At 49.3% G+C, this 25,387-nt stretch overlaps 2 protein-coding genes across 9 annotated transcripts in view; one reads left to right on the plus strand and one right to left on the minus strand.

The window, feature by feature from the left end:
• LOC129467822 (multidrug resistance-associated protein 1-like) overlaps positions 1-16,257 on the plus strand; it is a 37,279-nt gene extending 21,022 nt beyond the window's left edge. The window contains 7 exon segments of the mRNA XM_063622665.1: positions 931-1,133; positions 3,720-3,846; positions 4,731-4,832; positions 10,755-10,901; positions 13,247-13,405; positions 15,362-15,528; positions 15,770-16,257. Of these exon segments, the coding sequence (XP_063478735.1) occupies positions 931-1,133; positions 3,720-3,846; positions 4,731-4,832; positions 10,755-10,901; positions 13,247-13,405; positions 15,362-15,528; positions 15,770-15,824 (960 nt within the window). The 3' untranslated portion in view covers positions 15,825-16,257.
• LOC129467833 (group 10 secretory phospholipase A2-like) lies at positions 614-25,376 on the minus strand. 8 transcript variants are annotated; one of them, XM_063622679.1, is made up of 5 exons: positions 25,029-25,376; positions 20,736-20,886; positions 17,180-17,286; positions 16,729-16,848; positions 9,259-16,150 (listed from the first exon to the last, which is right to left on the minus strand). In XM_063622679.1, the coding sequence occupies exons 1-4, from the start codon at positions 25,123-25,125 to the stop codon at positions 16,730-16,732; spliced, it is 474 nt and encodes a 157-aa protein (XP_063478749.1). In that variant the 5' UTR covers positions 25,126-25,376; the 3' UTR covers positions 9,259-16,150; position 16,729. The 8 variants fall into 8 exon arrangements, with proteins under 8 accessions (XP_055108642.1, XP_063478749.1, XP_063478747.1 ...); XM_063622677.1 differs by having other exon boundaries at positions 9,259-13,316; positions 16,729-16,851; XM_063622676.1 differs by having other exon boundaries at positions 16,729-16,851.
• Between the last annotated feature and the right edge of the window lie 11 nt (positions 25,377-25,387).

Raw genomic sequence — 25,387 nt, forward strand, 5'->3', positions numbered from 1 at the left:
TAGTATTACCAGGCACAGTGCTTAGTGACATCATGTATATCTATATGATTTATGAAATAATGTGTCCACACAAATACGCATCACATGTAAGACTGTAATTCTTATATGTCACCCTCACAATGACCCCATGAAGCAAGTCTTGTTTTGTTTTGTTTTGTTTCTTAGTAATTTTTTATTTTTGTAGAGATGGCATTTTGCCATGTGTCTGGGCTGGTCTCAAACTCCTGGCCTGAAGTGATCTCCCCCGTCTGCCTCCTGAAGTGCGGGTGTTACAAGCATGAGCCACCACACCCGGCCGAGCAAGCCTTGTTGTTCCCATTTTACAGATAAGGAAACTGAGGCTTAGAGAAATAAAGTGTTAGTCATGTTTATATTGCCAGTCAGTATTTGAGTCAGGATTTGAACTGAGGTCTCGTTGACCTCAAAAGCTATGCCGAAAACCACACTGCTGATTCTAGAAAACCCTAGAGGTGAAAGGCTTCAGAGAGGCAGTACAGGGTAGAGGTTAGCACTTTGCAGCCCAGATGGCCTGGGTTTGAATCCCAGCTCTGCCCCTTGCTAGCCATGTGACCTTGGGGAGGAGATTAACTAGCTTCTTTGTGCCTTAGTTTACCCATCACATATAGGAATGAGCACCTCAGGTTTTTTGTGAGGATTGAATGAACTGATGTTTGTAAAAATGCTTAGAACGATGCCTGGGGCTGTGGGCTTTGTATAAGCATGAGCTATTATTGTCACTGTCCTTGCCATTGGTGGTGCTGTGCCTGTGGTTCACCAGGTGAGTGGGCACCCCTGTGAGGGCAGCCCGGCTCTAACATTTTGCCTCCTGGAGGTATCGGTTACGTCTAGACTTTCTCCAGCACAGCCCTGCCCTGGGAGGATGGCATGAGAGAACCTTCATCAACTCCCCGCATATGTTCTCTACCCCAGAGGTTCTACGTGGCCTCGTCCCGGCAGCTGAAGCGCCTCGAGTCGGTCAGCCGCTCCCCGGTCTATTCCCATTTCAACGAGACCTTGCTGGGGGTCAGCGTCATTCGAGCCTTCGAGGAGCAGGAGCCCTTCATCCGCCAGAGTGACCTGAAGGTGGACGAGAACCAGAAGGCCTATTACCCCAGCATCGTGGCCAACAGGGGGCGTGGTGGGCCTGCAGGAGGGGGCGGAGGAGGCCGCCTTAGCACCTTGTCCCTTTGCCTCGATCTCTTCCTCACACCTTGAGCTGCGTATAAAGCCAAACCTGGGCCTTTGCAGAAAGGATGGAGAGGCTTGATGAGCGCGGAGCACAGATGAATCATTCGAAGCAGACAGCGGCACTGTAGACATGCAGTGCCCAGGGCATTTAAGTGCAGGGACACAGCTCTTCTGGAGTCAGAAAGCCCTGCAAGTGCTTCCCTTTAACTGTCATCCTAGTGATGCAAGAGTGCAGCGACAGACTCTGCTATTGAGCATCTTCATACCGCTGTTCCCGTCTGCAGGTGATCATGCACCCCTGGGTGATGTGTGTCAGAAGCAATTTACTAATACTAAGCTAAACGGTATGAGATTGTCATCTTGTGGGCCAGATGTCATGGCCCACGCCTGTAATCCCAGTACTTTCAGATGCTGAGGCAGGAGGATCCGTTAAGGTCAGAGATTCCAGGCCAGCCTGGGCAACATAGAAAGACCCCCATCTCTCTTAAAAAAAAAAAAAAAAAAAGTAGCCTGTCATGGTGGTGTGTGCCTGTAGACCTAGCTTCTCGAGAGGCTGAGGCTGGAGGATCGTTTGAGCCCAGGAGTTCAAAGTTGCATTGAGCTATGATTGCACCACTGCACTCCAGCCTGGGCAACAGAGTGAGACCCTGTCTCTGGAAAAACAAAAAAAGGAAATGGGGGTGGGAGATTGACATCTTGTGGATCACAGATAATAGCAACAATCCAAAAGAGGCAGAAGTTTGCTAATTATTTGCTGAATTTAGAGAAGTGTCCCTCTCACCCATTTGCATCCTGATAGACTTTCCTGAAAAAGTGACAGCACCCCAGAGGTGTCCCATAGCCATGAGCCCGTCTTACACGCTCTAATCCCATAGTGTAAGTCTGGGTGGGCCAACCCTGAATGATCAGAGACCTTGACTTCCCTTCACAATTTTTAGGGAGTTTGTCACAATCTGGCTGTGTCTGGCGGAGTAGTGAGGATGAGTCACTTGGTTGGTAAGGGCTGCAATGGGGAAAAGATCAACACCCCATCTTCCTAGAATGCTTTATATTTTAGAACATTAAAAAAATAATTCTAGTGCCATATGATATCATACAAAGCCTAGCTTTAAACAAATAAGATGGCCAGACACGGTGGCTCACGTCTGTAATCCCAACACTTTGGGAGGCCGAGGTGGGTGGATCTCCTGAGGTCAGGAGTTCGAGACCATCCTGGTCAACATGGCAAAATCCCATCTATATTAAAAATACAAAAAAATTAGCCTGGCATGGTGGTGGGTGCCTGTAGTCCCATCTACTCAGGAGGCTGAGGCAGGAGAATCACTTGAACCCAGGAGGCAGAGGTTGCAGTGAGCTGCAACTGCACCATTGCACTGCAGCCTGGGCAACGAGTGAAACTCTATCTCAAAAAATAATAGAAGATAAGAATAAAATGAAAAGTAAAATAAAATAGTTCTGATGGTACATGATACCATATGAAACCTAGCCTTAAACAAATAAGATGACCAGGCACATTGGTTCACACCTGTAATCCCAGCACTTTGGGTGGCCAAGGCAGGAGGGTCACTTGAGCCCAGGAGTTCGAGACCAGCCTGGGCACTATAGGGAGACCCTGTCTCTAAAAACAACAAAGCAAAACAACCAAAAATTAGCCAGGTGTGGTGGCATGGGCCTGTAGTCCAGCTGCTCAGGCTGAGGCAGGAGGATCCCTGGAACCTGGAAGGTTGAGGCTGCAGTGAGCTGTGATCATGTCATCCACACTCCAGCCTGGATGGCAGAATAAGACTCCATCTCAAAAAACAAAATGACAGAAAACATGATTTCTGTTTCTATTTTAAAGGGTAAAATAGTATATTTTAACACTTTGAAATGAAGAAGAGTCTGGATTTGGGAACGTTACAATGATGTTTACTCGTACTAGTTACGTACTCCCCTCCCAGATCTGTCTCATAACAAGAAACTGTTATTTTCTACTTGTTTTTAGCCAAAAGGCCGAGAAACGATGGTTATTTTAAATCACTAGTGTCTCTTATAGTCGATGTCTTCTTAGTATTTAGGAATTTCCAGGACATCTTTTTGTTGTTAATGCACTATATGTGTGTGTATATGTGTGTGTGTGTGTATATGTGTGTGTGTATATACATATATGTATATATGTGATTACAGGAGTGACCCACTACACCCGGCCTATATGTATATATTTTAAAGGCTTCAGTGAGAAAAATTTGGTTCTTAAAAAGGCAAGCTTCAGATTCCAGGGAAGGTTGTCTCTGGAGAGCTCTGTTTTAATCCAATCAAATCTGGATTTGTCAGATTAATGAGGATTTACTGGCATTGTGCCCTTTCGGCCCTCCCTACTCTGCGCCCATTGTGCATGTTTTGAAAAAGCAGTGCCAGGAAGGACTCTCTCTGGAACTATTGCGGAGTTACTCGAGTTAGCAAAGAATCCCCTTCCTCCCCCAAGAGCTGTAAGCCAAGTCTCTGTAAAGCTGACTCCACGCCTGTTTGTCTGCCTGTGTGTCTTGCCGCAGGTGGCTGGCCGTGCGGCTGGAGTGTGTGGGCAACTGCATCGTTCTGTTTGCTGCCCTGTTTGTGGTGATCTCCAGGCATAGCCCCAGTGCTGGCTTGGTGGGCCTCTCAGTGTCTTACTCATTGCAGGTAAGAGGGGATGCTCGTGGCTGGATTATTAAAGTCCGTTAATGGGGGAGCCAGTTGTCGTTGGCTTTGGATTCCAGCTTCAACAGGAATGGGGGAAAGGAATGTGAGAGGCATGGAGTTTGAGGAGTGGGTACAGTGCTACAGTGCCAAGTGACCAACTAGAGCAGGAGAGGGATTTGACATGTGGCCAGGATTTTCCCCATCAGTCACAGAGATTCCTTAGTGGCCCAAGAGGATACTTCCAGCTATGAGGGGAATGCTTTTAAAGCTATGAATTTCCCTCTAAGAACTGCTTTAGCTGCTTCTCACAAATGGTGATACATTGTGTTTTCATATTGTCACCTGGCTAAAAATATTTTCCAGTTTCTTATTATGTGGTCCATGAGTTATTCTGGGAACGTGGTGTGTGCTTAGGAGATGGCAATGTGGCAGGCCTGGATGATGGCTATACCTGGGGTTGCTAATTTCTGTACCTTTCTTACCTGAATGTTTCATAATTCATAACTTTTTTTTTTTTTTTGGAGACGGAATCTCGCTCTGTCACCCAGGCTGGAATGCAGTGGTGCGATCTTGGCTCACTGTAACCTCTGCCTCCTGGGTTCAAGTGATTCTCCTGCCTCAGCCTCCCAAATAGCTGGGGTTACAGGTGTGCGTCACCACGCCTGGCTAATTTTTGTATTTTTAGTAGCAACTGACGGGATTTCGCCACGTTGGCCAGGCTGGTCTCAAACACCTGACTTCAGGTGATCTGCCCGCCTCAGCCTCCCATAATTCATACTTGTTGAAAATAATTTGTTTCCTGTTATCTCAGTGGAAAAAAAAAAAAGAAAAAGGAAAGTACGCCTGCCCACTCTAGAAATGTCACGTGACTCTTCCACTCACAGGTCACCACCTACTTGAACTGGCTGGTTCGGATGTCATCTGAGATGGAAACCAACATTGTGGCCGTGGAGAGACTCAAGGAGTATTCAGAGACTGAGAAGGAGGTAGGCAAGGGCCCCTGGCAGGACCTCTTGGTCTTTGGTGTAGCTTTACCCAAGGAGATCTGTGGACCCTATCCTGTGCACCTCTGTCTCTGAGCAGGAGAGTGAGCTGGATACCTCACCAGGTAGAAGTGCATCTTATGCTTGTCCAGTCTTTTTGCAGCACTTATTTAGAGCCCGGTTTTAGGGTGAAAATAGTTTACCGGCTTTCCCCAAGATCTGGGGTATCCATATACGAGACTGTGGGATGCTGTCAGGGCATTCAGAAGGTATTCACATTGTGAAGAAGTTTCCCCCTCTAATTCTCTTTCATAACTTTTGACGTTATCACAGAGAAAGTCTTTTAACTAGCAGGTCTTTAACACCTTATCAATTGAGATGATCTCCCTTCAACAGACATAAACAGCAGTGCTCACACTTGGAGTCTTCAACAGGATGGCTTCTATCAGAAATAACCTTCTGTTATTTGTTATGAATTTGGTTTTTTTGTGTGTGAGATGGAGTCTCACTGTCACCCAGGCTGGAGTGCAGTGGCACAATCTCGGCTCACTGCAACCTCCTCCTCCCAGGTTCAAGTAATTCTCCTGCCTCAGCCTCCCAAATAGTTGGGATTAGAGGTGCCTGTCATCATGCCTGGCTAATTTTTATATTTTTAGTAGAGATGGGGGTTTCACTAAGTTGGCCAGACTGGTCTCGAACTCTTGACCTCAGGTGATCCGCCTGCCTCAGCCTCCCAAACTGCTGGGATTACAGGCATGAGCCACTGCACCTGGCCTGTTACGTATTTGTATAGGGGACTCCTGTTATGGAAAATAATACTACTTTTCCATTTGTGATTGTAATAAATTTTCCTCTTAAGTTGAGAAATTAAGTCTAAGTGACCTGATTGAGCATATTAAAACAACAAGAGAATGAGTACATGCATACTACACGAATGATGTAGCTGGGAAGTGACCAAAGTTTGGGAAACCCTGCAGTTATTGAACCCCAGTCTCCTTTTTATAGATGGAGAAAAAGGGAACCTGGGGAGGGATGACGGCTAATTCAAGGTCTCACGTGGCTTGGTAGAACAGCTGGGACTAGAACCCATGCCTCCAGTCTTCGATGTTGCGTTGCCCTTAATAACTGCCTTCTTAGGCCCTGAACACCAGCATGAGTAGGAAGAGCAGTGATAATAGATAATCACAATAATGCCTGGCGACACCCCCACCCCACCATTAATGATAACAGGGACACACGTAGTGCCTTGTAGAATGTCAGGCCCATAGTTAAACGTTTAACACAGAGTAATGCACTCAGTCTTTACCCCGCCCTATGAGTGATTTTTGAGACACGGTCTTACTCTTGCCCGGGCTGGAGTGTAGTGCGATCTCACTCACTGCCTCCCAGGCTCAAGTGATTCTCCTACTTCAGCCTCCTGAGTGTCTGGGACCACGGGCGTACGCCATCAAGCCCGATTCATTTTTGTATTTTTAGTAGAGATGGGATTTTGCCATGTTGCCCAGACTTGTCTCGATCTCCTGAGCTCAAGTGATCTGCCTGCCTTGGCATCCCAAAGTGCTGGGATTATAAGCGGGAGCCACCGTGCCCAGCCCAGCCCTATGATTTAGATGCTACTATTACCCCCATTTTACAGGTGAGGAAACTGAGACAAAAAGATGAAGTTTCTTGCCCAAGATCACATGGCTGGTAAATGGCAGACCTAGGCATTGAGCCTGTGCCTCCTCAGAGACCCTATCCAGTGCCATGGGAGTCATGCTGCCCGGCCTCCTGAGGAGAGATGCCCCTTGGGAGTGAGACCAAGGCCTACATAAGGTCTGTCCTCCTGAGGAATTCACAGAGGTCACCTCTGCCCACTCCTTTAACATTCTGACTGGGTGAACCAGGTCCCATGCCGAGGGTGAGCATTATAAGAATGGCGTGAGTGCCCCCGTGAGGAACCAAGGGTATATTACACCGGCAGCTTCTAACTTGACACTGAATTTATTTAATTCATTCACAGGGTATTTCATTAGTTTTTTGTTTTTTTAAGATGGAATTTGGCTTTTTTTTTTTTTTTTTTTTTTTTTTTTTTTTTTTTTTTTTTGCCCAGGCTGGAATGCAGTGGCACGATCTCAGCTCACTGCAACTTCCACCTCCTGGATTCAAGTGATTCTCCTGCCTCAGCCTCCCAATTAGCTGGGATTACAAGCATCCGCCACCCCGCCCAGCTAACTTATTTCATTAGTTTTTGTAATAGCCTCATTGACATGTGAATTTCACATGTCATGCAATTCACCCAGTTAAAGCATTCAGTTTGATTGAATTCAGTTTTGTTTTTTTGTTTGTTTGAGACCTAAGTCTCGCTCCAGGCTGGAGTGCAGGGCATGATCTCAGCTCACTGCAACCTCCACCTCCTGGGTTCAAGCGATTCTCAGCCTCCTGAGTAGCTGGGATTACAGGCGATTTTTGTATTTTCAATAGTGATGGGATTTCACCATGTTGGCCTGGCTGGTCTCGAACTCCTGACCTCGTGATCCACCCACCTCAGCCTCCCAAAGTGCTGGGATCACAGGTGTGAGCCACCATCCCCGCCGGCCTGAGTTCAGTTTTTAAAAGCATTTTACTTTTGACTGAGTTTTATATTTTTAGAAGAATTGTGTTTAGCAAACCCAAGAGAAAGTAATTGTCCTCATTAGTCTTACCACTATTCTGTATTTGCATGTATTTTTATATATAAAGTTCCACATACTTGTCTCCATTCTGCTCACTGTGTTGTTATAGCATCTCCCCTTCAATTATGTACATAAATTATAAAATGGAGATATGCTTGTTGTTTTAAAAAGAAAAAATCAATACAGGGCTGGACACAGTGGCCCATGCCTGCAATCCCAGCACTTTGAGAGGCCAAGGTGGGTGGATCACTTGAAGCCAGGAGTTCGAGACCAGCCTGGCCAACATGGCGAATCCCATCTCTACTAAAAAAAACAAAAATTAGCTTGGCATGGTGGCAGGTGCCAGTAATCCCAGCTACTTGGCAGGCTGAGGTGGGAGGATCGCTGGAACCCGGGAGGTGGACATTGCAGTGAGCTGAGGTCACATCACTGCACTCCAGCCTGGGCGACAGAGTGAGACTCTCGAAAAACAAACAAAAAAAAAAAAAACAAAAACAAAAAAAGAAGTCTATGGTGGAGAAAGACAGTTTGTTTCTGTTCGCCCCATTCCTCTCCTCTCCAGAGAGAGGCTCCATTAGTATTCAGGTGCATTTCCCCCAGAACTTTCCTGTGCGGATTCCCACGTACCCCCATGTTTGTTTGCTTGTTTCTTTTTCTTTTAACGTAAGTGGGATCTACCTGTTATCCTGTGACACCTTTTCTTTAACCATGAGGCACGTTTGCATCCGTGTATAGTAACAGTCACTGCCTCTAAGGGCTGCTGTGAGGCTCAGATGAAATCATGGGTCTCAAGTGCTGAGCAGAGCAACTTGCATTAGTTGCATTGTAAGCGCTCAATAATAACACATTTTTTGGCCGGTGCGGTGGCTCACGCCTGTAATCCCAGCACTTTGGGAGGCCAAGGCAGATGGATCACTTGAGCCCAGGAGCTCGAGACGATCCTGGGCAACATGGTGAGACATCGTCTCCACAAAATAAAAAATAACACTTTTTGTTGTTGGCGGTGGTGGTGGTTGTGTGTGTGTGTGTGTGTGACAGAGGAGTCTCGCTGTGTCACCCAGGCTGGAGTGTAGTGGTTTTATGTTGGCTCGGTGCAACCTCTGCCTCCCAGATTCTAGTGATCCTCCTGTCTCAGCCTCCCAAGTAGCTGAGATTACAGGCTCCCACCATCATGCCCAGCTAATTTTTGTATTTTTAGTAGAGCCAGGGTTTCACCATGTTGGTCAGGCTGGTCTCAAACCCCTGACCTCAAGTGATCTGCCCACCTCGGCCTCCCTAAGTGCTGAGATTACACGTGTGAGCCACCGTGCCCGGCAACGCTGTTATTTTATAGCACATCCACAAAAGGGCTGCATGTCTTTCCTAAAAGGTGCCCAGCGTTTTCTTATGTGCCCTCCGCAGTGCCCCTGAGCTTGGTCATGTGCTCTGCAGCCTGGTTCAGCACCTGTGTGTGCCCTGGAGGGGGATGCGCACTCCCCAAGGCTAAAACCAGTGAACCTGGCCCAGGCCACATCCAGCTGTGGGCCTCAGGAAATGCTGAACTGAACTACTTTTCAAAAGGAGGGTTGTGTGTCCCTGGGCAAGTTACCGCCCCTGTGTCTCAGTCTCCTTGTGTGTAAACTGGGGATAATGAAAGGACCCCCCACATGGGATTGCTGTGAGGATTGGATGAGATACTGCGATACAGCTGCTGCTTTTATCCTTGCCTTCCTGCCAGGGTGGGCAGCCAGGGTAACTCACTTTTATTCTTGTGTCTGTCCAGAGAAGACCACTCATTTCATTGACTCCATTTATAAATATTTATTTAAAAAAATTTTTTTTTATCAAAAAGTAAGTTTTATTGGCATCTAAAAACAAAACTCACCCAACATTGAAACATACTTCAGTATTTATGATATTGTTTTCTTGTTTCTTTTCTACTCACTGCAGTGTGAGGAACAAATCACATTTACTTTAGAGAAACAGAGACCATAGTGTAGATTTTACAAAATCACTTTTTAAACTCTCTGTATTGTGCTTCTCAAATACCCAGAGCCAGTCTGTGCATAAAATGTCACACTGTTGTCTAAACCTTAAAATTCTGCATCAGCCTAAAGATACGGATAAGATATACCTCCACTTGCTCTTTTGAAATATATCTATTACCTTATCCAGCCTAATGATAGTTACCTAAAAAATTCTTTGTTCCATAGGAAGTCTCTGACAAGCTGTTATTCATTTCCTTGATGTTAAAAGAATCTGGGGGCAACATTTATATATTACCAGAAAAATTTTTTAAAAGTTTACCTATCATGTTCATATTAAGAACAATGTCTGTGGCCGGGCATGGTGGCTCATGCCTGTAATCCCAGCACTTTGGGAGGTAGAGGTGGGCGGATCATGAGGTCAGGAGTTAGGGATCAGCCTGGCCAACATGGTGAAACCACATCTCTACTAACAATACAAAAATTAGCTGGGTGTGGTGGCGGGCGTCTGTAATCCCAGCTACCCAGGAGGCTGAGGCAGGAGAATCGCTTGAGCCTGGGAGGCAGAGGTTGCAGTGAGCTGAGATCACGCCATTGCACTCCAGCCTGGATGACAGAGCGAGACTCCATCTCAAAAAAAAAAAAAAGAAAAGAACAATGTCTATACAAATCAGTTGTACAATTATTTTAAAAGAAAGGTGAACATGAACATCACGTTAATTCTGGCAGACAAAAATGAACAACTGTGGTCCAGTCAGCCATTATCTATTACACCGAGATGACAGCTTTACAGGAGGTATCTCTAACCTACTGAGTGATGATTATGTCCCTTCAGTTCCTGTGCCTTCTACCACTGGTTCACTTTCTGTATCAGCAGCTGTGTCACTCTTCTTGTTCATGTTCATAAATATGTATTGAACACCTGCTATGTGCTCTGAGCCCTGGGATACAGCAGTGAACAATTAGAGCCTGTCCTCATTGAGTGGATGGTGCAGTGGGCATGGGAGACAGAATACACTCAAGCATATGAGCCCCGAGAGGGCTGGGGACAGGCAGTGCCCTGAAGAAGGCAGCACGGGAGGGGACAGAGGGACACAGGGCTGGGAGGGCGCTCTGCATCGACCAGAGATCCACAGGATGCGAGGGGGTCATTTGGGGAAGAGCTTTCCAGGAAGGGCAACCCCCCAGTGCTGAGGCCTGGGAGGCCACCTTGGGCAGGAGAGTGACTGAGAGGGGAGGTTGGGGGAGTCACAGCTTTACCGGATGGACTGGGAATTCCTTACTCTCTCCCTTTGCTGCGATGGAAGGCGCCCTGGCAAATCCAGGAGACAGCTCCACCCAGCAGCTGGCCCCAGGTGGGCCGAGTGGAATTCCGGAACTACTGCCTGCGCTACCCAGAGGACCTGGACTTCGTTCTCAGGCACATCAATGTCACCATCAATGGGGGAGAAAAGGTGGGTACACATCGCCCCATTCCCCCACCCATTCTCAGTTGGGCACAGGGTACCACCGGGCAGGTGAACCTAGCTGTGGTGTCTCCCCAGTCACTCACGGCTCCACCCTCTGCTTGAATGGCTTTTCCAGGGGGCTGGGAGTGGACTGTGGCAGTAAAAGCTGTTCAGAGCACATCCAACTTGCAGAAGTGAAGGCTTTTAGGTGAACTGACAGCCCGAAGACCAAATGAGCCCCATATATATGTTTTGGAAGATTTTTTTTTTTTTTTTTTTGAGACAGGGTCTTGCTCTGTCACCCAGGCTAGAGTGCAGTGGTGTGATCTCAGCCTACTGCAAGGGCAGCCTCCCAAGTGGGGTGACTACACATGGTTGGGACTACAGGTATGTGCCACTGCACCTGGCTAATTTTTGTATTTTTTGTAGAGATAGGGGTTCTACTATGTTGCCCAGGCTGACCTGGAACTCTTGAGCTCAACCGATCTGTCTGCCTCAGCTTCCCAAAGTGCTGGGATTACAGGAATCAGCCACCATTCCTGGCCCCTGGAAGAAGTTTTTTTGTTTTGTTTTGTTTTTTGAAATGGAGTCTCTGTTGCCCAGGCCAGAGTGTAGGGGCCCAATCTCAGCTCACTACAACTTCTGCCTCCCGGGTTCAAGTGATTCTCCTGCCTTAGCCTCCCGAGTAGCTGGGACTACAGGCATGCGCCACCACGCCTAGCTGATTTTTATATTATTAGTAGAGATGGGGTTTTGCCATGTTGGCCAGGCTGGTCGTGAACTCCTGACCTCAACTGATCCACCTGCCTCAGCTTCCCCAAGTGCTGGGATTACAGGTGTGAGCCACCGCACCCGGCCTGGAAGAAATTTGAATAAGTTGCAAATACTGAAAAATCTGGAAGACTTAATATAAAAATTTATTTTCTGCTTTTTTTGGAAGATCAGAACATCTGGCAACATCAGGTCAATCCTCCCCCGCCTGGCTCTTTCTAGTCAACCTGTGAGCCTCCTGGTTTACCCCAGTCCCTCCCTGTCCCATTCAGTGCCTAGTTGGCCCCTCCAAGACATTAGAATTTGTGATCTCTAGAATAAGGTGTCACCATCCCTTCTAGGGGATGGCTCAAGGGAAGTGAGAAGTTGTCAGAATTGTGAAATCTTTTCTTGGTTCCGAGCTGTTCTTGGGAAGAGGTTCCTTGACCTGAGTGATGCCCTTAGACTGTCCTCTGGAATCAGTCTGAGAGTCTTCCTGGCTATTTGCTGGGGGACAAGGCTGCTTTCACCTCTGAACATACGGACTTATTGAACTGTTCCTACGTCCCTCTCACAAAGCTCAGAACATTCTGTTTCCAGCAGATAATTTCTCTCTGAGTTACAGAGAAGAGCAGAGTGGGTGATGTTCTTGCTATCTGTTTTGGTTTTGCTTTTGTTTTGTTTTGAGACAGGGTCTCTGTCACCCAGGCTGGAGTCCAGTGGTGCTGTTTCAGCTTACTGCAACCTCTGTCCCCCGGGTTCAAGTGATTCTCCTGCCTCAGTCTCCCAAGTATCTGGGACTACAGGTGCATGCCACCACGCCCAGCTAATTTTTGTAGTTTTAGTAGAGATGGGGTTTTACCATGTTGGCCAAGCTGGTCTCAAACTCCTGACCTTCTGTGATCCACCCACCTCGGCCTCCCAAAGTGCTGGGACTACAGGCATAAGCCACCACGCCCCAGCCCTTGTTGAGTCTTTATGGCTTATCATGAGAATTTTTGCATGCATGCTGCTCTGTGACACCCCTGTAGGAGGGAAGAGGAAGCCCACCTCTCAAGAGCCAGGCAGGAAGGGGAGAATTGGAGATCAGGAACGTCATCCATTGGCCATTAGCTAGAGAACCTAGTTCCTTCAAGAGAGGATGCGTGGAGACCAGGTCATAGCAAAGGGCCGGAAGATCTGCCTGAATCTTTCAGATATTTCAACAACTCGTGATGGGAATCTCACCATCAAAGGTGTGAAAAACAGAGTGGGGAAATGAGGAAATGCCTGATTATTACTTAATAGTTACTTGAGTCTAAACAAATAGGGCTTTGTTGGAAATTCCTCCTGCCTCTTCTGTATCTCTTTTGAGGTCTCTAGTAACTTATAAAAAGCTGAGTCATTCCTTTCGGGAGCCTGGCAAAGGGAAGAGTCCTTCTTGACCTTCGGCCAAAACACCTTTAAAGGAGTGTCTGTGGGCAGCGTGCAAGGGAGAGGGCTGTGGAGTTGGGTCGACCAGATGACTGATGCCTGAGGTCGGGCCGAGATGAGGGCACTTGGGGCAGGGACAAGTCCAGATGCCAGCATTCCCACCACACCTGGGCCCTTCTGTCCTGCAGGTCGGCATCGTGGGGCGGACGGGAGCTGGGAAGTCATCCCTGACCCTGGGCTTATTTCAGATCAACGAGTCTGCCGAAGGAGAGATCATCATCAATGGCATCAACATCGCCAAGATCGGCCTGCATGACCTCTGCTTCAAGATCACCATCATTCCCCAGGTGGGGTCTGGGTGCGGCCCAGGAGGTGAGCCCAAGCTGGCAAGCCTTGTGATTGCACTGACAGTGATGTATGTATATTTTTGGGGCAAACATACATTTGGCCCGACTTCGTCCTTTTTTTTTGTTTTTTCTGAAACAGGGTCTTGCTGTGTTGCCCAGAGTAGAGTGCACTGGCGCAGTCTCAGCTCACTGCAACTTCCATCTCCCAGGCTCAAGCGATTCTCCCATCCCAGCCTCCTGAGTAGCTGGGACTACAGGCCCATGCCACCACACCCAGCTAAATTTTTCTATTTTTTGTGGAGATGGGGTTTCACCATGTTGCCCAGGCTGCTCTTGAACTCCTGGGCTCAAATGATCCACCCACCTTGGCCTCCGAAAGTGCTGGGATTAAGGGCATGAGCCACCGCACCTGGCCTTCATTATTTTTATAGAAGTTAGGCTATGCTGCTGCTTCCCTGAATTTCCTCTTAGCATATGATTAACAAGGTGGGAATTAACTGACTGTCATTCCCTACTTCTTGTTCCCGCAAGGGGTAGTTTTGGAGCATCTAGAAAAATCCAGAAAGACACCGTCCTCTCTCTCTGCTGCCAGAGTCAGGCTGAGAATCTCTAACTCTTCCAAGAGCTAGACAAGAAATAAGACTTTTTAATTTTTGATTCATGGGGTGCACCTGCAGGGTTGTTACATGGGTATATCGTGTGATGCTGACACTTCGGCTTCTATGGATCTCATCACCCAACTGTTGAACAAAGTACCCGAGAGAGTTTCTCAACCATTACCCTCCTCCATCTCTCCCCACTTTTGGAGGATCCGGTGTCTGTCGTTTCCATCTTTACATCCATGAGTACCCAGAGTTTAGCTCCCACTTATAAGTGAAAACATGCCGTATTTGGTAAGAAATAAGGATTTGTTTTTTTGTTTGTTTGTTTTTATTGAGATGGAGTCTTACTCTGTCACCCAGTGCGGTGGCACGATCTCAGCTTACTGCAACCTCCACCTCCTGGGTTCAAGTGATTCTCCTGCCTCACCTTCCCAAGTAGCTGGGATTACAGGCACGCACCACCATGCCTGGCTACTTTTTGTATTTTTAATAGAGACGGGCTTTTACCATGTTACCCAGGCTTGTCTCAAACTCCTGACCACAAGTGATCTGCCTGCCTCGGACTCCCATAGTGCTGGGATTACAGGGGTGAGCCAACATGCTTGGCTGAAATAAGGATTTTCTAGACCAATAGCCGCAGGTGGATTCCTTAATATGTTGCCTTTTAGTGTAATCTTCCGTAAAGTGTCTTAGAAGAGTCTCTTTTGCAGTTGGATGACAGGGGAGAATCCACAGGACTTTACTGTTAGGAATCACCTGTGCTGCATCTCATTTCTGGAGGTTCTCAACCCACTTGGATATTGAAGGCTGTAGGAAGTTGTATGGAAAGGAAGTCTGTTTTATTCTGACAAATTCAGACTTTCCAGACTTTTTTTTTTCCATTATTAAGGAAATTTATTTTTTTTTTTTTGGAGACCGAGTCTCGCTCTGTCACCCAGGCTGGAATGCAGTGGCACGATCTTGGCTCACTGTAACTTCCATCTCCCGGGTTCAAGTGATTCTCCTGTCTCAGTCTCCTGAGTAGCTGGGACTACAGGTGTGTGCCACCATGCCCAGCTAATTTTTATATTTTTTGTACAGACAGGGTTTCGCCATGTTGGCCAGGCTGGTCTCGAACTCCTGACCTCAAGTGATCTGCTCGCCTCGGCCTGCCAAAGTGCTGGGATTACAGGCGTGAACCACCATGCCTGGCCTTTTTCTCCATTATGAACATCTCCAGAAACAGAGATTCCAAGGAGTTCTGACACCCCACCTTCAACAGTCCTGGCCAGAAGTCCTTAGGCCCCACTTCGTCTCCATCCGTGTCAGCGTGACATAGGCGTCACATGCTGTCCACTCTCTTCTCTCTGAACAGGACCCTGTTTTGTTTTCCGGTTCCCTCCGCATGAACCTGGACCCATTCAGCCAGTACTCGGATGAAGAAGTCTGGATGTCCCTGGAGCTGGCCCACCTGAAGGACTTCGTGTCAGCCCTGCCTGACAAGCTGGACCACGAGTGTGCGGAAGGCGGGGAGAACCTCAGGTAGGCAGGGGTGAACAGGGAGACACCGGATAAGTTGTCCTGGGCGCCACCTCGGTAGGGGGGTTTGAAGATTCTGTCCAGATCTGTGTCAGACCTGGATTTGAGTCCCAGATGACCATTTGTCCCTTCACCTCTTGGAGCCTCAGTTTCTGTATCTGTAAAATGGGTCTTAATCCAGGCTCTTTGAACCATGAGGTAGAATAACCAGGATGACCAGTATATTTCATTTTATACACACCAGCAAGACGTCTCCTTTTTCGTACCTCTTCCACTATCTCCAGTTGATGATTCTCTGAGCCTCAAGACACCTCCCAAATGTCTTCTGGTACCTCTTGCACCTTCTCCAGTGGATGATTTTGTGACACCAGAGACACCTCCCGTCAAGCGTCGCTGGGGACCTGTATCATTTCCTTGAGCTGATGATTTTAGGAGATGCAAGACACCTCCCAACTCTTTTTTCGTACCTCTTCCACCTTCTCCAGTTGATGATTCCCTGAGCCTCAAAACACCTCCCTCAGCTACTCAGGAGGTTGAGGCAGAAGAATCACTTGAACCCAAGAAGCAGAGTTTCAGTAAGCTGAGGACATGCTATTGCACTCCAGCCAGGGCAACATGAGTAAAACTGTGTGTCAAAAAAAAACAAACAAAAAAATCAAAAAACAAAACACACACTCCAAAAACAAACAAACAATAGATAATATAAAAATAAAATAAATACTGCAGTCCTTACGTTATTGCATTGTTTCAAAATCTGGTAAGATTGCCTGAGGGACCTGAGGTTTTTAATTGCAGGGTTTTTTTTTTTAATCTTTAGAAGTGGTTGGTTATGTGAAATATTATTATTATGTTGAGACTGGGTTTTGCTGTCACCCAAGCTGGAGGTGCAGTGGTTCGATCACAGCTCACTGCATCCTCAACCTCCTGGGCTTCAAGCGATCCTCCTGCCTCAGCCTCCCAAGTAGCTGGGATCACAGATGTGTGCCAGCACGCCTGGCCAATGTTAAAAAATCCTTTATCTTTTTTGTAGAGATGCCCTCCGGGCCTCAAGCAATCCTCCTACTAGTCCCCACCCCCAGCCCCTTTCTGATAAACATTTACACTGTTTATTATCTGACGCCATTTCTATCTTCTTCCTTGTCGTCCAGACATCAAAGAATTCACGTTTTCTTTTTCAAGTGCTCAGTGTTAAAGATCACTCACATTAGGGCCGGACACCATGCCTCACGCCTGTAATCCCAGCACTTTCGGAGGCCGAGGCGAGCAGATCACTTGAGGTGGGGAGTTTGAGACCAGCCTGGCCAACTTGGTGAAACCCCACCTCTACTGAAAATAATACAAAAATTAGCTGGGTGTGGTGGTGCATGCCTGTAGTCCCAGCCACTTGGGAGGCTGAGGCATGAGAATCGCTTGAACACAGGAGGCAGAGGTTGTAGTGAGCCAAGATCACACCACCACACTCTAGCCTGAGTGACAGAGCGAGACTCTGACTCAAAAAATAAATAAATATCACTTACATTAGATATACCCAAGGGGTAATCTATAGAGAGTTGGAAGCAGTGGTTATTGCAACAGGGGCACGGAAGCCATCTGGCTGTGCCAGGATGCCCAGGGGATACTCAGGGTGGGTGGCATGGTGGTGCTGGGGACTCACCGCACAGGACGCTCTGATTGACGCACTGCCAGGAGTAGCGCTCTGTCTTGGGGCTGCAGCCGGCCTCCTCAGCTCGAGTGTAACAACAGTCGTGGCCATGGCAGCACCTACGGATGTCACATGGGCAGGACAGCAGGTGGGTGAAGCTCTCTCCTGGCCCTCCTCTCTTGCCAGGACTATGGGTGGCTGAAGATCCCCAGGGAGGCACAGCATCCTCTTATCTAAGATTTTTTTTTTTTTTTTTAAGTGACAGGGTCTTTCTCTGCCGCCCAGGCTGGAGTGCAGTGGCACAATCATAGCTCACGGAAGCCTTGAACTCCTGGGCTCAAGCGATCCTCCCACCTCAGTGTCCCAAGTAGCTGAGACTACAGGCACACGCCAGCATGCCCGGCTGGAGTTTTAATTTGTATTTCCTTTGAGACAGCGTATCTCTCTGTTGCTCAGGCTGGAGTGCAATGGCTCAGTCAGCTCACTTTAGCCTTGAACTCCCGGGCTCAAGTGATACTGCCATCTCAACCTCCCAAGTATGCTACTATAGGAACACAAACTCCTTTTTTAAATTTTTTGTGGATATGGGGTCTCACTATGTTACCTAGGCTGGTCTCGAACTCCCAGGCTCAAGCAGTCCTCCTACCTCAGTCTCCCCAAATGCTGGGATTACAGGTGGGAGCTACTGTATGCCTCGCCTTATCTAAGCTGTTTCCCTGAAAATCCCCGTCTTGGTTAATGATTCCATTGGCCCCACCATGCCCTGTCCTGCCTCCCTGGCTGTGCCCAAGCTTGGTCCCTGCCTGCCGGCCTCACTGTCTGGGTCTCGAGCTCCTGTGACACGACTCCTCTCTCTTCCTGGAGTGATACAAGCGCTGCCACTTCCTGACTTTGCCCACACTGTACCCTCTGCCTGGGGCAACTTCATGTCTGCCCTTTGTCCCTTAGGTCTCAGCCCAGGCACAAGCCCCTGCCTCTGGAAGTCATCCAGGCCGCACCAGGCTACACCCTCTCGTAAAATCAGATTCCCTCCCTTCAGGGCAGGTTTATAATGAAACCCTCCACAGAGGCCAGGTGCGGTGACACCTATCTGTAATCCCAGCACTTTGGGAGGCTGAGGTGGGAGGATCACTTGAGGCCAGGGGGTCGAGACCAGCCTGGGCAACATAAGGAGACTCTTGTCTCTGTCTCTATAACAAATTTAAAAATTAGCTCACCAGGCCAGGCTCAGTGGCTCATGCCTGTAATCCCAACACTTTGAGAGGCCGAGGCAGGTGGATCACGAGGTCAGGAGTTCGAGACCAGCCTGACCAACATGGCAAAACTCTGTCTCTACTAAAATTACAAAATTAGCCAGGCGTGGTGGCACGCACCTGTAATCCCAGCTACTCGGGAGGCTGAGGCAGGAGAATCGCTTGAACCCAGGAGGTGGAGGTTGCAGTGAGCCAAGATCACGCCATTGCACTCTAGCCTGAGCAACAGAGCAAGACTCTGTCTCGAGAAAATAAAAACACAGAAAAAATTAACTCGCCATGATGGCACATGCCTATAGTCCTAGCTACTTGGGAGGCTGAGGTGGGAGGATTCCCTTCAGCCCAGGAGTTTGAGGCTGCAGTGAGCTACTATGATTGTGCCACTGCACTCTAACCTGGGCAAAAGCGAGACCCCAGGCTAGAGTGCACGATTTTGGGTCACTGCAACCTCCACCTCCCAGGTTCAAGCGATTCTCCTGCCTCAACCTCCTGAGTAGCTGGGACTACAGGCATGTGCCACCACGCCTGGGTAATTTTTGTATTTTTAGTAGAGACAGGGTTTAGTAGAGACCATGGTGAAACCCCATCTCTATTAAACAAATCTCTACTAAACCCATCTCTACAAAAAACTGCTGGGCATGATAGTGCACACCTGTAATTCCAGCTACTTGGGAGGCTGAGGCACGAGAATCATTTGCATCTTGGAGGCAGAGTTTGCAGTGAACCGAGATCGCACCACTGCACTCCAGCCGGGATGACTGACAGAGCAAGACCCTGCCTCAAAAAAAAGAAAAAGAAACAACAGCAACAACAACAAAAAAACCTCTGGGTCAATCACAGCCTTCGAGCTAGGGGAGAGGCGGCCAAATTCTGCCCTCTGCTAACTAGCTATAGCTTTGTGGAAATGGGTGAGTGGCGTGCCCTTGTAAGCCTCAGGGCCCCATCTGTAAAATGGGCATAACTGTCATGCCCGTCTTTAAGAACAGCCTTGGGGGTAAATGAGTGGAAGATGGAAAGATCTCAGCCCACAACCTTCCACAGAACAGGCGCTTCTCACACAGTAAGTAGCAGGAGCGCAGAGGCTGCAGGCATGAATCCAGCCAGACTGCCTGGGTTCACATCCCAGCTCCTACATCTTGGTAACTATGTGGCCTCAGACAAGTTACTTAATATTTCTTTTTTTTTTTTTTCAGACGGAGTTTTGCTCTGTCACCCAGGTTGGAGTACAGTGGTGTGATCTAGGCTCACTGCAACCTCCGCCTCCTGGGTTCAAGCAATTCTCCTGCCTCAGCTTCCTGAGTAGCTGGAATTAGAGGCGCCTGCCACCACACCCAGCTAATTTTTGTATTTTTAGTAGAGACAGGGTTTCACCATGTTGGCCAGGATGGTCTCAAACTCCTGACCTCGTGATCTGCCTGCCTCAGCCTCCCAAAGTACTGGGATTACAGGCGTGAGCCACCGCACGTGGACACGTTACTTAGTATTTCTGTGCCTCGGTTTCATCTGTGAAATGGGATTGTTTTGAGAACGCAAACGGATTCCCAGGGCAGTTCCTAGTGCATAGTCTGGCTGCGTGTGTTCCTAGTGCATAGTGTGGCTGCGTGTGTGTGTGTCTGTGTGTGTGTGTGTGTGTGTGTGTGTGTGTGTGTGTGTGTGTGTTTAACATAGAGACAGGGTCTCACTATGTTGCTTAGGCTGGTTTCAAACTCCTGGGCTCCAGTGATCCTCCTGCCTCGACCCAAACTGGTGGGATTACAGGTGAGTCAACACACCTGGTCACTTTATATTATTTTTTTCTTTTGAGACAGGGTCTGGCGCTGTCACCCAGGTTGGAATACAGCAGTGCAATCTCAACTCACTGCAAACTCCGCCTCCCGGGTTCAAGCAATTCTCCTGCCTCAGTCTCCCGAGTAGCTGGGGTTACAGACGCCTGCCACCACACACAGCTAATTTTTGCATTTTTAGTAGAGATGGGGTTTTACCATATTGGCCAGGCTGGTCTTGAACTCCTGACCTCAAGTGATCTGCCCGCCTTGGCCTCCCAAAGTGCTGGGATTACAGGAGTGAGCCACCGCTCCTGGCCAATTTTTTAAGGCAACGTAATCAGCACATGGCCGGGGTAAGGGGCAGCTGGTACCAAGATCTGGCCTCATTGGCCATGTTATCCAAGAGGCCTCTGCCTGCCTGCAAAGTAGTTCTGCACACTGGGATCTCCTGGGACCAAACCCCAGCTTCGGTTTTGGGTACTTCCTCATAAGCCTTGACTACCCCAGAGTGTGAGGGGTTTTGTAGCCTGGTCCCAGGCATGCACTCACCAGTCAATGGCATCGCGGGGCTGGCCATGGCCTCCCAAGCCACAAAAGCAACCATATTTCATATAGGCGATGGGGGTTCGGGGACCAACACAACCCACAGTTCCTGCCAGTTCCAGGATCCCACGCCGGTGCACATGTAATGTCCTGGAGGCTAGGGGGTAAACAAAGGTGACAGGCTGCAAGTCAGGGCTTCCCAGACCCCTGGGAAGGGCATTAGGCTGAGAAGAGCCTAGGTGTTACAGCCTGGCTGTCTGGGTTTGAATCCTACTTCCTAGCTGTGTGACCTTGGACAAATTCCTAACCTCTCTGGGCCTTGGTTTCCTCATCTGTGAAATGGGAGACAAGCTGACTTCAACTCATATGAATGAAATGAGATAATGAATATAAAGCCCCTGGTGCATGAAAAGGCTATTATAATCCAGCTGGGCTCAGTGGCTCACACCTGTAATCCCAACATTTTGGGAGGCCCAGGCGGGCAGATAACCTGAGGTCAGGAGTTCAAGATCGGCCTGGCCAACATGGTGAAACCCCATCTGTGGTAAAAATACAAAAATTAGCCGAGCATAGTGGTGCACGCCTGTAATCCCAGCTACTAGGGAGGCTGAGGAAGGAGAGTCACTTGAACCTGAGAGGCGAAGAGTGCAGTGAGCCAAGATTTTGCCACTGCATTCCAACCTGGACGACAGAGCAAGAGTCTCAAAAAAAGAAAAAAAAAAAAAAGGCTAACTTATAATCAAGGTCCTCAAGGTAGCCAAGAAGGGGAAAAACAGTCGTGCATGAAACGTTTGTCCAGTTCCCTGTGTTGGGCACTGGGCATCACAGATGAGCCTACAGGTGGCTGTCACCAAGGTGGGCTCCTCTGTGGCAGCTCCTGGGCCCTGGCACTGCCCTGTGCTCATGACTTTTCCTCCAGACTCAGGCTCAGGGCCCTTGGTATCTCCTCTTATTTTCACTGCCAGACAGGAAGGCCCCTTGGCCTGAGCCCAGCCATTTTTCTAGATCCTGCCACAGCTTGGACATGTAATGGTGCCCAATGCATGTGACTGGAACCCCTGCATTGGACATGTAGGAAAGGAGGCCAGCCAGGAAAGGTAACTCCACATTCCCACAGCCAGCAGGAACTCAAGCAGAGGCTTCAACCCAGGCTTCTGACTTGCAAACCAGTGCTCCTTCCTCCTTACACAGTAACAACAGGGGAAGGTGGCCTTCGGGGTTGCCAGAGCAGAGTGGTACCAGCAATAGAGTGGAAACACACACACAGGCTTGCCTGCTTCCTGGGTTAGGGTTTATACGGCTCCGGGAGGTTGATGCATTGTGTTTGATCATACCCCCTTTTTTTTTTTTGAGACAGTCTCATTCCTGTTGCCCAGGCTGGAGCACAGTGGTGTAATCTTGCTCACAGCAACCTCTGCCTCCCAGGTTCAAGCAATTCTCCAGCCTTAGCCTCCCTACTAGCTGGGATCACAGGCGTGTGCCACCACACCCAGCTGATTTTTGTATTTTTAGTAGAAACGGGGTTTCACCATCTAGGCCAGGCCGGTCTCGAACTCCTGACCTCATATGATCCACCTGCTTTGGCCTCCCAAAGTGCTGGGATTATAGGCGTGAGCCACTGCGCTCATCCTGATCATCTTGTCTTTTTTTTTTTAGAGACAGGGTCTCACTCTGTCACCCACACTGGAGTGCAGTGGCACAATCATAGCTCACTGCAGCCTCCAAATCCTGGCCTCAAGCAATCCTCCTGCCTCAGCCTCCAGACATACGGGCATGCACCACCATGCCCAGCTAATTTTTAAATTTTTAGTAGATCTGGGGTCTCACTATGTTGCCCAGGCTGGTCACAAACTCCTGGCCTCAAGTGATTCTCCTGCCTTGGCCTCCCAAGGCACTGGGATTCCAGGCATGAGCCGCCATGCCCAGTCTCATTTCTGTTTTATCTAGAACATGTTTTAATCACACTAACTTTTTTGAGAAGTCCAAGCCAAATTTAAATTCCATTTTTTCTTTTTATGAGTGGAAAAGTGGCATATTTATGTTGCAGGACAAAGATGAATCAAATAGGAAGAAAATGTAAAACACATTTGGGGCCGGGCACAGTGGCTCATGCCTGTAATCCCAGCACTTTGGGAGGCCAAGGCGGGCAGATCACCTGAAGTCAGGAGTTCCAGACCAGCCTGACCAACACGGACAAACTCTGTTTCTACTAAAAATACAAAATTAGTCAGGCATGGTCGCACATGCCTGTAATCCCAGCTACTTGGGAGGGTGAGGCAGGAGAATCGCTTGAACCCAGGAGGCAGAGGTTGCAGTGAGCTGAGATCGTGCTATTGCACTCCAGCCTGGGCAACAGGAGTGAAATTCCGTCTCAAAATAAAAAAACACACACGAAAATAAAACGGCATTTAGAGTTGAAAGCTTCGCCTTCCTCTCTGGATGGTGAGTCCTCACTCTCCCAGCAGCCCACGCCTCTGCCTCAAACCTCCATGGCTCCCACAAGTCTGGATAAAGCTAAGGAGTCTCACTGCACCCCAAGTCCTGGGGGTAGTCAGCTCCTCTCACCCTGCCCTCATCCTCTCACACAAGAGTCATTTACTGTCCCTCCAGTTATGCCCAGCCACGCAGACACTCTGCTGCTCAAATGCCCTCACCCCATCCTCACCCTGCTCCCAGGCCACCTCCCTCCAGAATCCACCTTGCCTGCCAGGTGGCCATAGGGACCCTCGCCATACTGTCTGCTTGTGGCAGCGCCCTCCGGCCTGGGGGGTCTTCCAGAGCAGATCTCTGGCCAAGCGCAGTGGCTCATGCCCGTAATCTCAGCACTTTCGGAGGCCAAGGCAGGTGGATCACCTGAGGTCAGGAGTTTGAGACCAGCCTTGCTAACATGGTGAAACCCCGTCTCTACTAAAAATACAAAAATTAGGCAGGTGTGGTGGTGGTGCACGCCTGTAGTCCCAGCTACTCAAGAGGCTGAGGCACGAGAATCTCTTGGACCCGGGAGGTGGAGGTTGCAGTGAGCCGAAATCGTGCCACTGCACTCCAGCCTGGGCAACAGTGAGACTCTGTCTCAAAAAAAAAAAAAAAAAAAGCTGAGCTCTGATATAAGCTGCCCTGGCACACAGTGAGCTTCCAGAAATGGTCCCTTGACCTCTAAATCCATCAAGACCCAGGGAACACGCCCTCTCTGAGCACCCTGACAATGAATGTCCCAGTCCCAACACGGTACCCTGAATCTGTCCCGAAAGTTTCCCCTGCCACCCTCCCTGACCACTCTCTGGTATCTCAGACCCCTAGCAACAGCCCTATAGAGGGAGGGTTTTAGGATGGGGCGGGCATCGAGCACTGTGCTTACAACCAAGCAAAACACTCCCTGTGTGCCAACATAGGTGGGGCAGGTCACGTTGGGGTCTGTTTGCCCTGTCTGCCCGCTGCAGCCTCCTCGGGGAGGGCCAGGGTTGTCTGTGCATCCTGTGAGCCCCAGGGTCTATGTGCACATGTGTGTGTCTGTGCTGCTCTCTGTGTGTGTATGTGTGTGTACACGGTGCATCTGAATTGTCTTGAGTGCTCTCTCGGGTATCCTTGAGCTGTGTGTGCGTGTGTCCCCCTAGCGGTATCTCAGTATTTTTGCCTGTGGGAGCCTCACACCGTGAGCTGCACACCTGAGGGCCAGGTGAGTCTGGGGCTAGTCCTGTGCCTCCGCATCTGTGTGCTGGTGGTGTCTGCATAGTACTCTGTGGCTACATGTGTCTGTGCACCCCAGAAATGGGCAGTCACCCAGGAGACCTCTCTACAGTGACCCCAAAGGATGGATAGTGAGATAGGGACAGTACGTTCTTTTTTTTTTTTGGTCACAGGGGTTTGTTGTACAGGGGCACAATATATTCTTCTCCCACCCCCAAGCCGGGCCCTTTCTGCCCCTGCTCCTCCCACCCTCTGGTGTCTCACATCTCAGGGACAGGTGGAATGAAGGATAAGTTCGAGGACCCCAGATCAGGACAACCGGGAGGCTTCCCAGGCTGCCAGGGAGGGTCACAGCCGGTTAGGCGAGGGAGCCAGGAGAGGACTCTGCGCCTCTGGGGAAGGGCTGGGCTAGTTCTGGGTCCCTGGGAGGACTGAATGGGGGGCCCTGCAGAGGGCTGGGACCCAGAGTGTGGGTGAGCATTAGAATATCGAGCTGGGGGCTCTAGGGCAACTAGGAACTTGGAGAGTGATGGGAGGCAGGGCTGCTGGGTCCCTAGGAACGGCTGGAGGAATCCCAGAAGGCCTGAGTTCCGGGAAAGCCCCTTTCTCACTCACCCTCACCGGACCCGGGGCCAGGTCCAAGCAGCAGCAGCAGCAGCGACAGCAGCAGCAGGAGAAGCATGACTGGCAGGCACACAGGTAGCGGCCCCATCGGAGGGTGGCAGAGGTGGAACGGTGCTGCCGGGCCACCGGAGGCACCAAGCCAGGCGGACACACACCCCCGCTGCCACGCCCCGGCCCGGCCCCCGACCTCACCTTCCCTCGGGCCCAGGCAGAGCCGGCTAGGGGCGGGCACCTGGGGCGGTGCAATGGCGTCCTGATTTCTGCATCTTGGTCACTGAAGGGGCTCGAGGGGCCGCGGGGCGCTGGGGACAGAACTGGGAGTCAGGCTCAGGAAAGTCTCCTCAGAATAA

Source organism: Symphalangus syndactylus, chromosome 18, assembly GCF_028878055.3.
Source record: "Symphalangus syndactylus isolate Jambi chromosome 18, NHGRI_mSymSyn1-v2.1_pri, whole genome shotgun sequence".
NCBI lineage: Eukaryota > Metazoa > Chordata > Mammalia > Primates > Hylobatidae > Symphalangus > Symphalangus syndactylus.

Bases quoted from the DNA above. Each gene is read 5' to 3' on its own strand.
- LOC129467833 (XM_063622677.1), bottom strand. From the start codon at position 25,125: ATGGGGCCGCTACCTGTGTGCCTGCCAGTCATGCTTCTCCTGCTGCTG. The intron at 20,887-25,028 runs GTGAGTGAGAAA...TTTACCCCCTAG, and splicing joins TGGCCCCGGGTCCGGTGAGG to CCTCCAGGACATTACATGTG. The intron at 16,852-17,179 runs GTGAGTCCCCAG...TATTATTTTCAG, and splicing joins CAATCAGAGCGTCCTGTGCG to TAGAGGTGGGGTTTCACCAA.